This window comes from Scomber scombrus, chromosome 13 (assembly GCF_963691925.1).
Source record: "Scomber scombrus chromosome 13, fScoSco1.1, whole genome shotgun sequence".
NCBI lineage: Eukaryota > Metazoa > Chordata > Actinopteri > Scombriformes > Scombridae > Scomber > Scomber scombrus.
Genome location: NC_084982.1, coordinates 4,338,989 through 4,353,600, shown reverse-complemented (window position 1 = coordinate 4,353,600; position 14,612 = coordinate 4,338,989). Strand labels below are relative to the sequence as shown.

General features: G+C 38.1%; 1 protein-coding gene across 1 annotated transcript; it reads right to left on the bottom strand.

The window, feature by feature from the left end:
• Positions 1–94: 94 nt before the first annotated feature.
• hspbap1 (hspb associated protein 1) lies at positions 95–14,095 on the bottom strand. The gene is made up of 7 exons (XM_062432353.1): positions 13,897–14,095; positions 12,084–12,268; positions 10,547–10,683; positions 7,928–8,099; positions 4,735–4,818; positions 4,178–4,288; positions 95–1,410 (listed from the first exon to the last, which is right to left on the bottom strand). Exons 1-7 carry the CDS (start codon positions 14,093–14,095, stop codon positions 820–822), a joined length of 1,479 nt encoding a protein of 492 aa, XP_062288337.1. The 3' UTR covers positions 95–819.
• Between the last annotated feature and the right edge of the window lie 517 nt (positions 14,096–14,612).

Here is a 14,612-nt window from a genome sequence, read left to right as displayed (position 1 = left end):
CTGGAACAGTTTTGCACCGCAGTATAGTGTTTGAAGTGTGAATATCTATGCCCTGCTCATGTCAGGATGCTAGTAATTAGCCGAGACATTATTAATGAAAAATATTACATTTATTATTCTTGTACATGAGCATCCTTCCCTTTTCTCACAGTGTGTGTGACTTGTGGCGGCAGATTGTATTTAAACAGACCCGCTTCATTCATCGCTCCTTACCCAGCTGCCATCAATCACCGGGCCATTACACTCAGCCCTCGTTGCCTGTTCAATGACAATTCTCATCACTAAATGACAGGGGGAACATTATGCTGAAAATAAATGCTCACATCCCATGAATATTATCTTGAATTATTTGGCGTATTAGCATACAAAATTGATTTAAGTGGTCATTTTTCTTGCTGCGGGGATCACCAAACAGGATTAGTATGTGCAGGACAAACAAACAAGGAAACGTTAGAGCCCACTCGATGGCGTCACTCGTCGCATTAAGGTTTGTTTTGGTTTGTGACTTTTCGCATTTGGGGTTAATCTCTGGAAGACCTTGACAGATGAGAGGAGAGAAAGAAAATAAAAAAGTAGGGTGAAATGCTTCATTAATCTTCATCTTTCCTCCCCTCGCTTTTTTTTAATGACACCGAAGCAACAGCAGGAGCTGGGAGGTTGGGGTTTTTTTCTTCTTCTCACAGTTCTAAATTACAGCGAGACGTCCAGAGGAGACGAGCACAGACAGGCACATCCTGACATTTTCACGCTGTGCCATTAGTAGTCAATGAGCATTTTTTGGGAGACATTATTGGATATTCAGGTCTGTGAATATTAAAGCTAGAGCGTTGTGGTGGACCTGTGTCTTCCTCCGTGTCTTTCCAATAGAAGTTCAGTGACACGGGCGATGACATCAGGATGCACCAGGCAGTCAAGCAGGTCATTAGTGGTTATTGTTGTGTGTATTGATTCCCGACAGTCCTCTGAGTCCTGTGTGTTCCCATCACTGCGGTCACATGGTCTACTGTGAGTTAAACCAGGGCTACATTCATGTTTCCCCTGGTGGACTCTGGCAGCAGATGTAGGCTCTGTTCTTTGAGCTACAGCACAGACATCATGAGTTTGGCTCACACAGTTCCTGGAGGATTTAACCTCCGGATCTTTCGGGGTCACGCCCATTGTGTCTGGTGAGTCCTCTTGCTGACAGAGCACAGGTATGAGATAAGGCCCAAAGGGAGAAAAGACGGGTGCAGAATACTCAACAGGGTCGCTGTTAATCCGGACTTGTCCGCTAGAGTCCCGCTTGACTGGACGGGTGTCCTTTGGGTCGTGGGTCGGTTTAAGGTGCTGGACGCTCTTTTGTCTTTGAGTGCAGGCCCTCACCGCCAGATTCACATACTGCATGTACTCATTATGGGACGCTACTACTTCCTGCAGAGACAAGAAGGACAAAGGTTAGACAGAGGTTTAAAGAGTTCAACAAGCAACAGCTGCCAAGTCAACAATCAGTTACTTACCACTGTGTGTTGACTTCCTTTTATATCTAAATGTCAATACACTTCAGGAGTTAGGAGGGAGGAGGTCTAAAGAGGCTGCTGTCTGGATAACAAAGTCGTCAAGTTCAACTTCAGAACTTTCATAAAAATGTTAATTATTATGCATCTGTGAATAGTGTGTAGAATGTGAAAATGTATGACTTTAGTGACCCCAAGTGGTGGTATTAACATAAACATTACTGTAAATGAGGTGAAAAGACTGCACCAATTTTTTACTGGTATTGACTGATTGGCTACTGAATATCTTGGGGAACCCTCTGTACTTTCAGTAATATCTGTCTTCACAAGCTGAAGTCTAATATACTCAGCATGGCCCTGCAGAACCTCCATTACAGCTTATTTTCAGCTGCTGCAGAAAGGCCACAGTAAAAAAAAGACTCAAATCATTTTCTAAATAATTCAAACTGTCTGATTTAAAGCTTGTCTGTTAACTCAAGAGTAGTAAGAAAAGCTTCTAAAATACAGATTTTATGGGAAAAAAGGGTTTGAAGTTCAGTCTTTGTCTTCTCTTTTCGTAGGTAGTTTAGTCTCTCATTAAAATCTGTTTCTACACTGCAGCTCATACTGTGACTATACAGCAAAAGTCTGCAGTATCGATACACAGAGAAAGAAGCACATGTCTGTTTTTCATCCTCTTACAGTGTGTTTGTGTGGGTTTTTTTTTTATTTATTTTTTTACACATATGATATTAAAAGAATGTCACAATAAATGCTTTGTGTGCAGCAAAAAAAAATCCCCAAAGGGACAATAAACCATATCTTATCTTATCTCTATATACTTCACACCAATTCAGTTTCTCAATGGAGGACTTGTGCCAAACTAAAAAACAGTTAGAGGTGCTGTCTCCAGAGGTAGACATTTTTTAAATTCACAACTAATAAAAGGAGAAGTTAGTTATTAAGGAAGGGTTTAAATCGATGTCATTCTAAGGGTGTCATTTGCTATACACTACATAGTGGATTAACAAGTGTGGCCCCCACTTCACACTTTGTACAGTCACTTATTATATCCTATAGTAGACTGAATGTAGTGTACACTCATGGCTGGATCTACCATATGGGCAATCTGGGAAAATGCCTAGGGGCCCTTAAGCATAAAAGGGCCCTCAATGATGGGAGAGAAAAAAATCAGTGTGCTTTTTTGTTGTTGTTGTTGTTGTTGTTGTTGAGCTTTACAAAAATATGACACAAGGCTTGACCCAATTCTCTTGATATTGATAATTATGGTTACTGTCAGAAACCTAGTATGTATAGTATGTTACAAAGTTCTACCCAACAGCAGCATTATCCAATCAGACAACAATAAAAGTTGTTTGGGGGACATAAGCTTCAGTGTCTAGGGGCCCTGGAGGTACTAATGCAGCCTTGTGTACACTGATGGTCACAAGACTGAAGCGCTGAAGACCATCATGCATTGTGCAATCGGAAAAAAGGCAGATTTAGTGAAGGCCTGCAATATGGATAAATCAATATCAGTGTGTCAATAAGGATATTTATATGTCAAGATTAGTCTGTTTAAAAAAAAATCTAATATTGTCGTGGAAACTATATCTATACCGAGACCTGCTCATGTCAAAGATGACAATTCACAGCCTTGTGACTTATAGAAAAGGACTTCTTTAATCCTGTACAGAAAAAGAGAGACTGACTCGCACACACACAAGTGAACATTATACAAAGATAAGAGCTACAGATGTCAAAAGACATACCAATGTCTACTGTTATTTTCCACAACCCCAGCTTGCTCATCAGCTCATTCTCCATTTATCATACTCTACTCCCAAACTATCCCTGATCTCCTGCATTCTCACACCACATATCCTGCTCTTTAGCTGAATCTCTGCACATACATAAACTCCAACTCTTTCACAGAAAATGACCTTTGCAACTTGACCTCTACCATACCATATATATACACATTACCATAATATTTAATCAGTTCATCTGGTCAAGAGTACTCATTTGGACCTAATTTCAGCTTAATATAGCGCCCAACCGATTTATATTGGTCAGCCGATATTGATCACAGATCACAGGCTATAATATCAGTATCAGCGTATATATTGTCTGATATGTGATGATATATTTTTTAAAGTTATATAGGCAACGTTTAATGTATATTTTTATCCTTTTCCGTAATTCAAGTCTAATATATACGTACATGGGTTTTTTTGTTATATGTGTTTTTGTAATTTATTTAATTATAGTTAGTTTAGTTATAGTTATTTATCATTATTAAATGATGAAGTTTACTGTTCCAGTGCACTGATATCATTTTATACAATAAAGTTTATTGTCAAATGGTAAAATATACTTTCATTACATATCTGTGTACAAATGTTTTTAAGACATCATTACAAAAAAAATGACGTATATATAAAATGATCCTGTGATATATCCTTCATATCGGTATCAGCATCGGATCTTTAAATAGTAAGAAATGAAGAGCAAACACATACAGATGCAACCTTTGTGTTTTCCCTTTTCATTATGAACTGAGACTACTTGTCTTTGTTATTGTGTTCAGGATTATTACTTGGTGGCTGAGTGGAAGGTATCCACACAAGCAAAGGTTAACAATTCTAATCAGAGAGCTACTCATTTAAGCGCATAATTAAAAAATCAGAGGATTAATTTGCTACCTCGGTGGGGTTGAGCCAGTCGTCAGCGTTGTCATCGCTCGGTGTGCTTTTAAGGGCGCAGACGACAGCTTTGGTCACGGCTTCGCTAACTCTCGCCACGTCATCCCCTTCCTGCGTGGGAACAAAATAAAAAAAAGTCAGGCAAACATAAAGGATGAGCGCTATCAAGATAATTACACTGAATGACAAAGACAGTCTGGACATATGCTGCAGACACAGTTTGTTGCGTCTGTGACCTTGCAGTGGAAGCTGGAGAAGGGGACCTGCTCTCTAAATAAGCATTTGTCTGACAGCAGGAGGGGGGAACTTTTTTATGTCATGCCACGCGTGCTCCTCGTTCTGGACACTCATCATAATGATTGAGAATCTTTTACTGTCCGGTCAGTTCATTACTCAAAGATGAGAGGGGGGGGGGGGGGTCCTTGTCTGGAGCAAAGAAGAGAATAAGAGCTCTTGTGCGCCTCATCTTTAAATGCCGAATTTGTCATCATGTTTACATTATGTCAAGTTTTTAGCTGAAGAGTTCAAGGTGAGGAAGAAGGCGGCTAGATGCTTACCAGTTCAATCCAGGAGTTAACGCTCACGGTGATGGGATCCACTGATTCCACGTAGTGCCACCAATGTTTGGGAACATAAAGCACCTGAGCAGAGAAGATAATTTTTAAAAAAGTCCTTAATTCTGATACTGCGTAACTTTAGAGAATACATAATTATAGTGATCATCCACTAGATGGCAGCATACACCTTCTCCCCCCCATACAGACAGTCAGCACATCATCCATTCATTAAGTGACTTCATAAAAATGGGCGAGCCTTATCGATTGGTCCTGATTCATTCATGACCCGTGCTCTAAGCAGACAAGAAGAATGATCTGTCCTGTGATGGGTGGAGGTGGAACTATCTCACAGGGAGGTTATTGTGGACATGGAGTATATTCTGTATAGACAGCTGTAGTGTGTCACTGAATGGTAAAAAGAATCCAAGCATAAAAGTGTACTTGTAGTTTTCAACTGTAGATAAACAAGTAAGACTAAACAAGCCACAGCATTGACTGTCAGGGTTCAAGGTGACATCTCACACCAAAGGCCAGTGCCTCATTCTTCTTCTTCTTTTTTAAAAACCTTTTTATCATTATTTTCTTTTGCATGCATTCGTCTCAAATTGTTCTTTGTGACTTGTTTTTGTTCCTTTTCTTTACCTTGTCCTCATCTATACTTGTTCTGTCTTATTATCAGCTATGATCAGCTGTATGAAAGCTGCTGTATAAATAAAGTTTGATTGATTGATTGATGGATATGTGGATGACTGAGTTATTGAAGTTAGAAGGTTGACGAATGACATGAGTGTGGATCCGAATTTCATTTGATTGAATTAATGATTATTTGCATATCATTGTCTTCTTCATCTAAATATACATTAACTTGTGACACTATGGGTGGGTGGATGGTATTATATAAATGTTTTTGATGATGATGCACTTTTGTATCCAGGAGATGGTTGGGTGAATTGAAGTCATACATATGTTTTGTACACATTTTTTTTTAAATCCTTGGAAACTATTGTCATGGCAACAAGTCCAAACCTGTAAAAGTGCATCTTATTGACAGTTAGTTAGATCATGAGCAGGATGTTTTTGGCTGAACTCCATACATATGGTTTCCTCAGAGATATAATTAAATTGTGTAGTGTAATATACACAAATATAAACACTAATAAAGTTTGTACACTAAAAAAGAACCAATTGAAATTCCCAGAACATATGGCATTTAATTTGACATTAAAATGGGAGCACTAAGACTTGTTTACACAGTCAAAGCTGCCTTTTCAGGGATTTTAATGAGGCTTCGTTTTCAAATGAGGCTTATAATTATGGAGACATCGTAGGGCACCATGTAGAACTAAATAACACCACTAATAATGCAGCAACCCAACACACACAAGATTTAAGTCCATGGATCCATTGCCCCAGTGCATGCTGGGAGGTTGATCTACACAACTAAATCATGTAACTGCAGTCACATGATCTACACGCAGCCAATGAAATGACAGCTGATCATGGTTTCAACTCTCTGCTTAATTTGCCTTCAATTCTAAATAAAAGCAAACTATTATTTATGATACCTACATCATATCATCACGATAATTTTAGCAGCATGTAAGCCTGTATTAGTTGGGCCATGTTTGAAGTCATGTGACCAAAAACTAAGAAGGGGACATTTCTGTGTTTAGATTCCTTTCACCATATTCAGCCCCTAAAAGTCAAGGAAGAAAATCTGTGATATATTTACATTAAATAAAACAAGCAAAATGGCCTGCTGTGGTATCAGTAGTAATCCTCACTTGCACAGTGCTCTACATCCAGTTTCCAGAGGTACCTGACAGCTGGGTTTGACAATGCTCATGGGAGATGAGGAGGAGTATTTAGCACGCTGCGGGAGCTCTGACACATGCAGACAGTGAAAAAGAGACAGATGGCTAATTGCTTTGTCACCGTTTTCACTCTTGAAAAACAAAACAATGCAGCTGGAATCTGAAATGAGGCCAAGAAGGGCGAATACATTTAGAAATACTTTTTCAGTGAGCAGAAAACTCTGAAAATGAGTGCAACATGACACCTCGATCATAACTTCACACGCTCCCAAAAGCAGAGGATAGGAACCTGCCTGATCTGTCAGTTGATCTACTGACCTCGACTCAACCCTGTAACTTTTCTCCTGAGCAGACACCCAGAGTGATGACGCGGTCGGCTTTAATGTCGCTTAACCTTCGGCTTCCGTATAAAACCTCCAGCTTGTTGAAGGTGAGGCGGTCACAAGGAGACGGGGGCCAGATTTTAATTGGAACACAAGTCACGACTGTCGCCTCGCTTTTCACCTTTATGGAGGACATCACGACACATAAATCTCACTGCTGAGTCTACTTTTTACATGTTTGGAGCTTAAGGAGGCAGAACGTTGTATTTTATGGTTATTGCCTCTGTGTCACAAGCAGTTCATTGCATAAAAGTGGAAATACTGTGTTGCATAACAGAAAACTCCAGTCAATCACTCAAAATGTCTAAAAATAGTCAAATATTTGATATGATTTGAAAAATATGCAGCCTCACACTTCAATACAACTAGTTAGACTAAGAGCAAACACTGTAGAAAGTTTCAATGTTATGTTCTCTTCAGTCCTCATTTGGTCTTCAACTTTAATGGTTCAAAGGTGTGTTTTAAAAAAAATCTTTTGTCAAAAAAATCAGCAATTTCCTGATTCATGGAGAGATAGTTTGCCTAAGGGAAAACACCTTCATTTCATGTCTCTGTGACTGTCACATTCGCTTTGACTTCCTTTAGGATTAGAGCAGCAACAATTAGCCCCTTAATCATTTCGTTGACAGCTATTACATTAATTGATCTATTTTGATAACCGATTAATCGCTCGGAGTGATTTTATTTTATGAAAGAAATGATCAAATTCTCTAATTCCAGCTTCTCAAATGTGAATATTTTCTGGTTTATTCAGTCTTCTATGTAAACTGAATATCTTTGCGTGGTGGACTGTTGATCAGGACAAAATAACATTTAAAGACGTCATCTTGGACTTTGGGAAATGGTGAATGACATGTTTCATCATTTTATAGACCGAACAACTAATTGATTACACAAGAAAAAAGTTAACAGATTAAATGGATAATGAAAAATAATTAGTATAATACAAATAGTTACAATAGATTAAGTCAAGAATATTGTGTCCTGGGTTCTCACCTGTCCTGGCTCCAGAGTGACCGTGTGGGCTCTGGCTTTTTGGAAATCAGGGAACTTCTTCAGGTCTGGATGCAGGATGTCCACCTGACTGAAGACACTAGACTCCTCATAGGGGATCCTTGTTGGGTAGAGTTTTGAAGTGTCCTCTGGTGGGAACAGGTGCCAGCGCTTCCTGCAGACAGGAAGCATCCTAGTTAGATATAGGCCTGACAATTTATCGTTTATTGTGATTATTTCTGAGATGATATATCGTTAAAAAAAAGTAGTTATCATGATAAGCCTAGTTAGTTAGATATTATTTCAATAAGATGTATATCAAAACACTACCAAACACTACTATGTACAGTGACATCAGTTACCTATAGAGGAACCTGTCATTTCATTCTAGACCAAGAACACAGCTGTAAACAAAACTCTTACTGCACTCAGTGTAGTAAAATGTGGAAATCATGTGGATGTCAATCAATCAAGAGGACAGAAGAATTTCTGATTATGGATCAATTATTTGTCATGATATATGACATATAGGAGAAGATCAAAGTTGACAGGCCCAAATGCAAATCTATAAAAGTGAAATCATCCGGTCCTCTCTAACCTGAAACTATGACATTACATTATTAAGTACTTTGTGTGTCCGTGCTGTTATAGCTCTCTATTCATCTGACCCGTCGCTGTCACAAATGTCACTCTATCAGTCAGCTCTGTTGTGTTTTCATGGATCATCAGTGCCAAAGAATTGCTCGAGCTGGATTATATTCCATTTGAGATCAATACTAAATAAAAGAGACCCGAGACCCAATTACAAGCAGTCAGATAAAAGCGGCTGATATCTGGGGAGAACAGTAGACTGAGATAAGATACAAAAGGACCTTTTCTCTTTTGTTTCTTGACTCTCAGTTCCCTCTCTCTCTCTCTCTCTCTCTCTCTCTCTCTCTCTCCCTCTTCTTCCTGAGCTATGCGACAAGTTAAGCAGGGCCAGACGACAGATCACGCTCTCTGTCAGCAGTCACCGTACCCTGCACCTTTCATTTGCAGAAGACGTAGGTGGTTAACAGGCAGAAAACTTCCACCACTCTTGTGCTGAAATACAGCAACTCTTGTATATAATCTTGAACTTTCTTTCTGCTTAGCTTTAGATTCCTCTCTCTAATCCAGAGGTCCATACATACTGTATGACAGAACAATGTCACTTTTTAATTTGACTCAATTTGACCCACATCTGTTGACATGTCTGTCAGTTAAATGAATAGTTAATAGTTTTAATAAGAGTTCCATAAAGTTCTTGTCATTTTCACTTTACATAAAATCAATTTCAATCATTATTGCTATGTTATATTTTCATGTCTTAGGTAAAATAGGACATGATGGTTTAATCACACATTTATTGATCAGTCAGATCGACTATTGATGCTTTCTAAACACATCTGCGGTTCAACATTTGGTATAGTCACTTTTTATGAGGGGATTCTTAAACCGAGTCAAAATTGAACCGGAACAGAATATGAACAGTATGTAAGGGTTAAATAAATCTAAAGCAACTTCTCTTTCAAGAAACACTGACAGTTACTGTAAGTCAAACAGAAAATGCAGAAGACACATTTAATTGGTGCATAAAAAAGTAGATCCAGTAAAAATGATTTATGCAGTATCATGTGGAGAAGCAAAGAACATATGTGAAATGGTAAAAAGATAAATAACAACAATAAATTTAAATGAACAATGAATGAAAACTACCATAGTCTGACCCTAGTTTTCCTGCACAGTCTCTTACTGTACAAACTTCCACATTTTTGCTGCAGTTGTTCTGGGTAAAGTAGTGGAGAGCATAAAACGAGTTAAAATTGTACACTGCTGTTACTGCTGTGTATCCTATATCTGACTGTCACAAAGAATTACAACATTAATGTATTAACATTAACCACTTACACAGACTGTAACTACAGGGTTATCAACACAAATATCTTAAGCACTAACTCGTAATGATAATCGTCTGGGAGATGAGTACCACATCTTGTTTAAATGTTAGTATGTCAGTATAATTAATAGCGGGAAATGGTAATTGCCAAAGTGCTATTTAAACCCTCCACTCTGGCTCCAGTTAATTTGTTAATATAATTTAGATAAGCCACAAGTGAATGCAAATTAGGGGGGGGCCTTCTTGAAGAATGTTTTAGTTTTGTTCATGTAATTTATGTGGCCGCTGTGAACCATCATTTTTGCCATTATTGTATTGCATTTAAAAGTGGAAATGTAATTACTTAGCAGTTCCACTTCTCAGTTTATAAAAGGAAGATCACCAAAGTGTTCAGTCAGTATACGGGGCCACAAAATCTGATTTCTTCAGCAGGAATCCGCATGGGGTTTTTTGTGTCGCAACCAGAGAAATAACTTTTTATCTGGTTAGGGGGAATTAAGGAGTGAAGAAATTCTGATATTGATATATTTTTTATACAGAATATATCCATAAACACATATAACTTAAAAATATATAAAATAATATAAAAATCCCTTCATATCAGACAACATATACACCGATACCGATATATATCTGTCATAGAGCAATAATGGCCAATATATAGGTCATGCTCTAATGTAAATGTAGCAAAGTACCATCCTTACCGTCCTTGCACCTGCAGTACCAGGTTACAGCCGTAAGAGTCCAGGTGGCATGGAGTGTTGGCCCCCTTTGTGCCGATCCATAAGGTGCTCTCTCTCCCATTACGCTCCTCAAAACCGAACTCGGACCACTTTACATCCTGCAACACACAAACACACACACCAACATCAAGAACATTTATCCACCTGAAATGTGAAAACATAAATAACAGTCTGATTTTTAAATACGAAGCCTTGTCCCTGATAATGACATGACACAGAGACAAGACTCACATTCTCACAACTGTCGTAACTCTGCTATAAGCTCAGAGACATATCCCCCCACCTCATCAGCTTCTTTTAGAGGGCCTATTATGGGTAACCAGTGAATGCTTCTGTGTGGAAAAACCCCAGCAACAGTATTTGTCATCTTTCAAGAAAAACTGGCCTGTCAATCATGTCCTGCCTGAGCACAAAGGTGTAGCAATCACGCCAGCATCCTGAATAATGAAGTCATTACTATGTATGCAGGCAGCTGTAAATGACAGACTGGTCAATCTAGCCTTCAGGCAGTCCTTTACACAGCACCATTTATCCTGTAAAAAAGCCCACGTCTGCCTGTCTCAAAGACATGAATGTCAGCAGGTAATAATTGTGCGGGGACGCCCAATAAAAATTTATCACGGAAATAAAAATGAAATGAATGTGTTGCAGTGGCTAGAGAAAAGGATGGCACTTTTATGTCTTTACCTATCGGAGAACAAGAATAGCAGCTTATATAAAGCTGTTACGGGCAAAAGCTGAACATTTTAATTGAAAAAGAGGAAAAAAATAGAAGAGTAAAAATGAGCATTTTGGGAAAAAAGAGACTAGAGAGGAATATTTTGGGTCTTTCAATATGCAATTTTATCATTCAATATTTCATTTTTTTGATAAGATGACGCTCTTGCAACTACATTAGAAGGTAATGGGTAATTTTTTTAAAGAAATCATTTATTATTATTCTTATAGAAAACGTAGTATTCATTGCTTGACTTTGTTTGCTTGGACTGTAGGTGCTGATGTCATACTTTTAGAAGGATTTCTCTTTCACTAGTTTTAATATGGTATTATACCTGCTAAACCAGTTGGTCATTCATTTATATGCAAAACAGGCTTATTATTTGAAGCTTAACACATAAAACTAGATCTAACAAAACAAGAAACAAGACCAAATCTGTGATGTGTTTTTGCTGACTCAGCCTGACCTCACTGTGAAGAGTTGTTAAAAATAACATGATTTAATATGACTGCATTGCTTGAAATAAATAGATCCAGGTTCTGGGTTAAGGGAGAAAATGATTTAGCATAAGGTACATAACTATGCTTGGTTTGATCTGTTTAGTATCCCCAATATTTATGAAGCTCTATTTGATCAGAAATACACTACTTTAACAGCCAGGATTGGCTGACAGAATAGCTTAACACACACTACAATCACTGTTACGTTGCAAAAAAATATTTAACTATAATAAGAGAGACTTATTCTGAGTATATAAGGGTTAAGCAGGAGCCCGATTACCTCAAACATGGAGGGCTGGTCTTGAAACAGCATGGCAATGTACTTGTAGTCAGCATAGGCCCAATACTCTGAGTAGGGGAAGGCATAGAAAGGCCCGACGTCGGTCCCAGTCTGACCCCGGGTCCAGCTGAGAAACTGAGCCAGCTTGGCCTCCACATAGGAGCACTGGGTTTCAAACAGAGGAGCTGTGAGAGCGGGAGAACATAGCAAGAAAAGAAACAAAAAAAGCAGAGTAATCATTGGAAAATTGTGATAAAGTTTCAGCAAAACAATTCAGTTGATGCACGCTAAAAGAAATGCAACTCACATAACCAGAATCACAGCTCTATGCATCATCAAAGAGGCGTGCAATTCTGTTTTACTCGCTTTTATGAGAAAAATAAATCTCCGTTGTAATGATTTACTCTTGGTTTTTGTTTTAGTAAACAAAGTGCGTCTACGCTTGAGTGATAGCATTTATAATCCATCATGAGCAATGCGCTCTTGTCAGCTGTAGCAGCTGAAAAAAAAAGATGATTTAGAAATCTAATTAGCCAGCTTTTATCAGAGGACACGCTCTCTGTTATTCATCACAGAAGGAGTCATTACTGTAGCTGTTAGAGCCACATGGAGGGCAACGTACACCAGATGCTAAAAAGACAAAAAGCTCCCGAGGTTCTTCTTATGTGACGTTTTAAAATCAGATCATTAAGCAACCTCCAATACTTCATCTGGTTCTACTACAGTCTAACCTGCAAATCAACACTCGTCAGAGGATATAATACACAAGACTGCAGGCAATTATTATGTTTTTTTCTCTGAAAATAAAGAGCTGTTATTTCCCTTCAAAGCTCTATGCATGGATATTAGAAGATACACACAAAACAGGAAAGGTATATGTTCACACCATATACACTCACTGGCCACTTTATTAGGGACACCTGTGCGATCTAATTCAATGCAATACAACAGCTCTGCTTTCAATTCTACATTAATAAAGCTTATACATTTTAAGTTTTTGTTGACATTGCCAAGAAGGTGATAATTCTACTTTATGTTTATTATTGAGGTCATCGTGGTGGATGGTGGTGTATTAGGGTGCGTTATATTGAATGGTGTTTCCTAATATTTTGTCCACTCCATTAACAGACATGAGAGGGGTGAAATATTAGGAACACCAGTCAGTATAATGAACCTCAGTACACTAACACCGCTTAGTACGAGCTCAGTAATAAACATAAAGTAGAATTATCACTTTTTTGACAATGTTGACAAAAACTGAAAATGTATATACTTCAAAAAAGTAGAATTTAGATTGAATTAGATTGCACAGGTGTAACTAATGAAGTAGTCGGTGACTGTACGTATATATCAGATGTAAATAAATTGGATTTCAGTCACAGCTTTTAGAGGACAGATAAATCAAATGGTCCAAGAGAGAATGTTACCATGTCACCCATTAAAACTACTGATATGTCTGCTTAGACCTCAACGACCATTATGAGTCTCCCTCTATTTATGAGGTAATTTCCTTTTCATCATTGTCTGGGCCCTTCACTTATGGATGTTTCTTCTTCCAAATGTGTATGCAACATATCTTTTTAGTATGCAAAGATGCAAATAAATATCATATATGTATTATCAACATTATAAGCTATTTTTATTTATTTATAAATCTTTTTTTTAGTACGTTCAGAACAGCTTTGAGTGCTTGGCAAGTAGCCTGAATTGGATCTTTTTGGGTCACATTCAGTCTGCTTTCATTTTGCAAGTTCAATCTAGGTGATTTATCACACAACCTAGATCCGTTGGAATTAATCTTCTTCTCTCCTACCGTATGTCTGCTCTTTTTTCCCAAGTCTGAATCGCACAAGTCTGTCACCAAGGCAGCCAGACAGGTGCTCTGCAGTCCAGCTGAGAACGGGCCAGTCGCAGGTCATATTCAAGAAGACTGCTGGCTGCTGCAAATAATGCACAATCCTCTGAGTCTCTTCCGGACTGAAGGGTTTAACGGAGGCTGCGGTGGTGGCCATGACCTGTAGTGTACAAAGACAGCAAGTTGCAAAACACATGATGAAGATATAAATGAATATAATGGTGAACGAGACTTTTATATATTTTTAAGCTTGCTGTTTTTATGTGCTTCACTACAGTACTTGCTCCTTCTTCAGGGTTTTGTCATTTAACAACAGTGAGCACCCATTTTCAGTATAAATTATATAAAACAAAACCTAAACATGGCCACAATTGTATGTCAATCAGGAGCTTGATTCCCAACCATGTTTGTACCTATATTATAAACAGTCATGTCATTCTGTCAGGGAAGTAATCTATCAGAACTTATTACAGATACTTACAGAATGAGCCATTTAAAGCACTAATATAATACACCTAATACTAAAACCATAATATCCCTGCATTCTTCTTCATAGGTGCAAAATGGAGTTGTTGGAGCTGTTTTTTGATACAAAGTTAACTTCTCTTTAACAAATACTTGTGTTAAAAGTTGCCCACTCTGGTAGTTTTCCCCCCATTTTCCATTTTTGACAG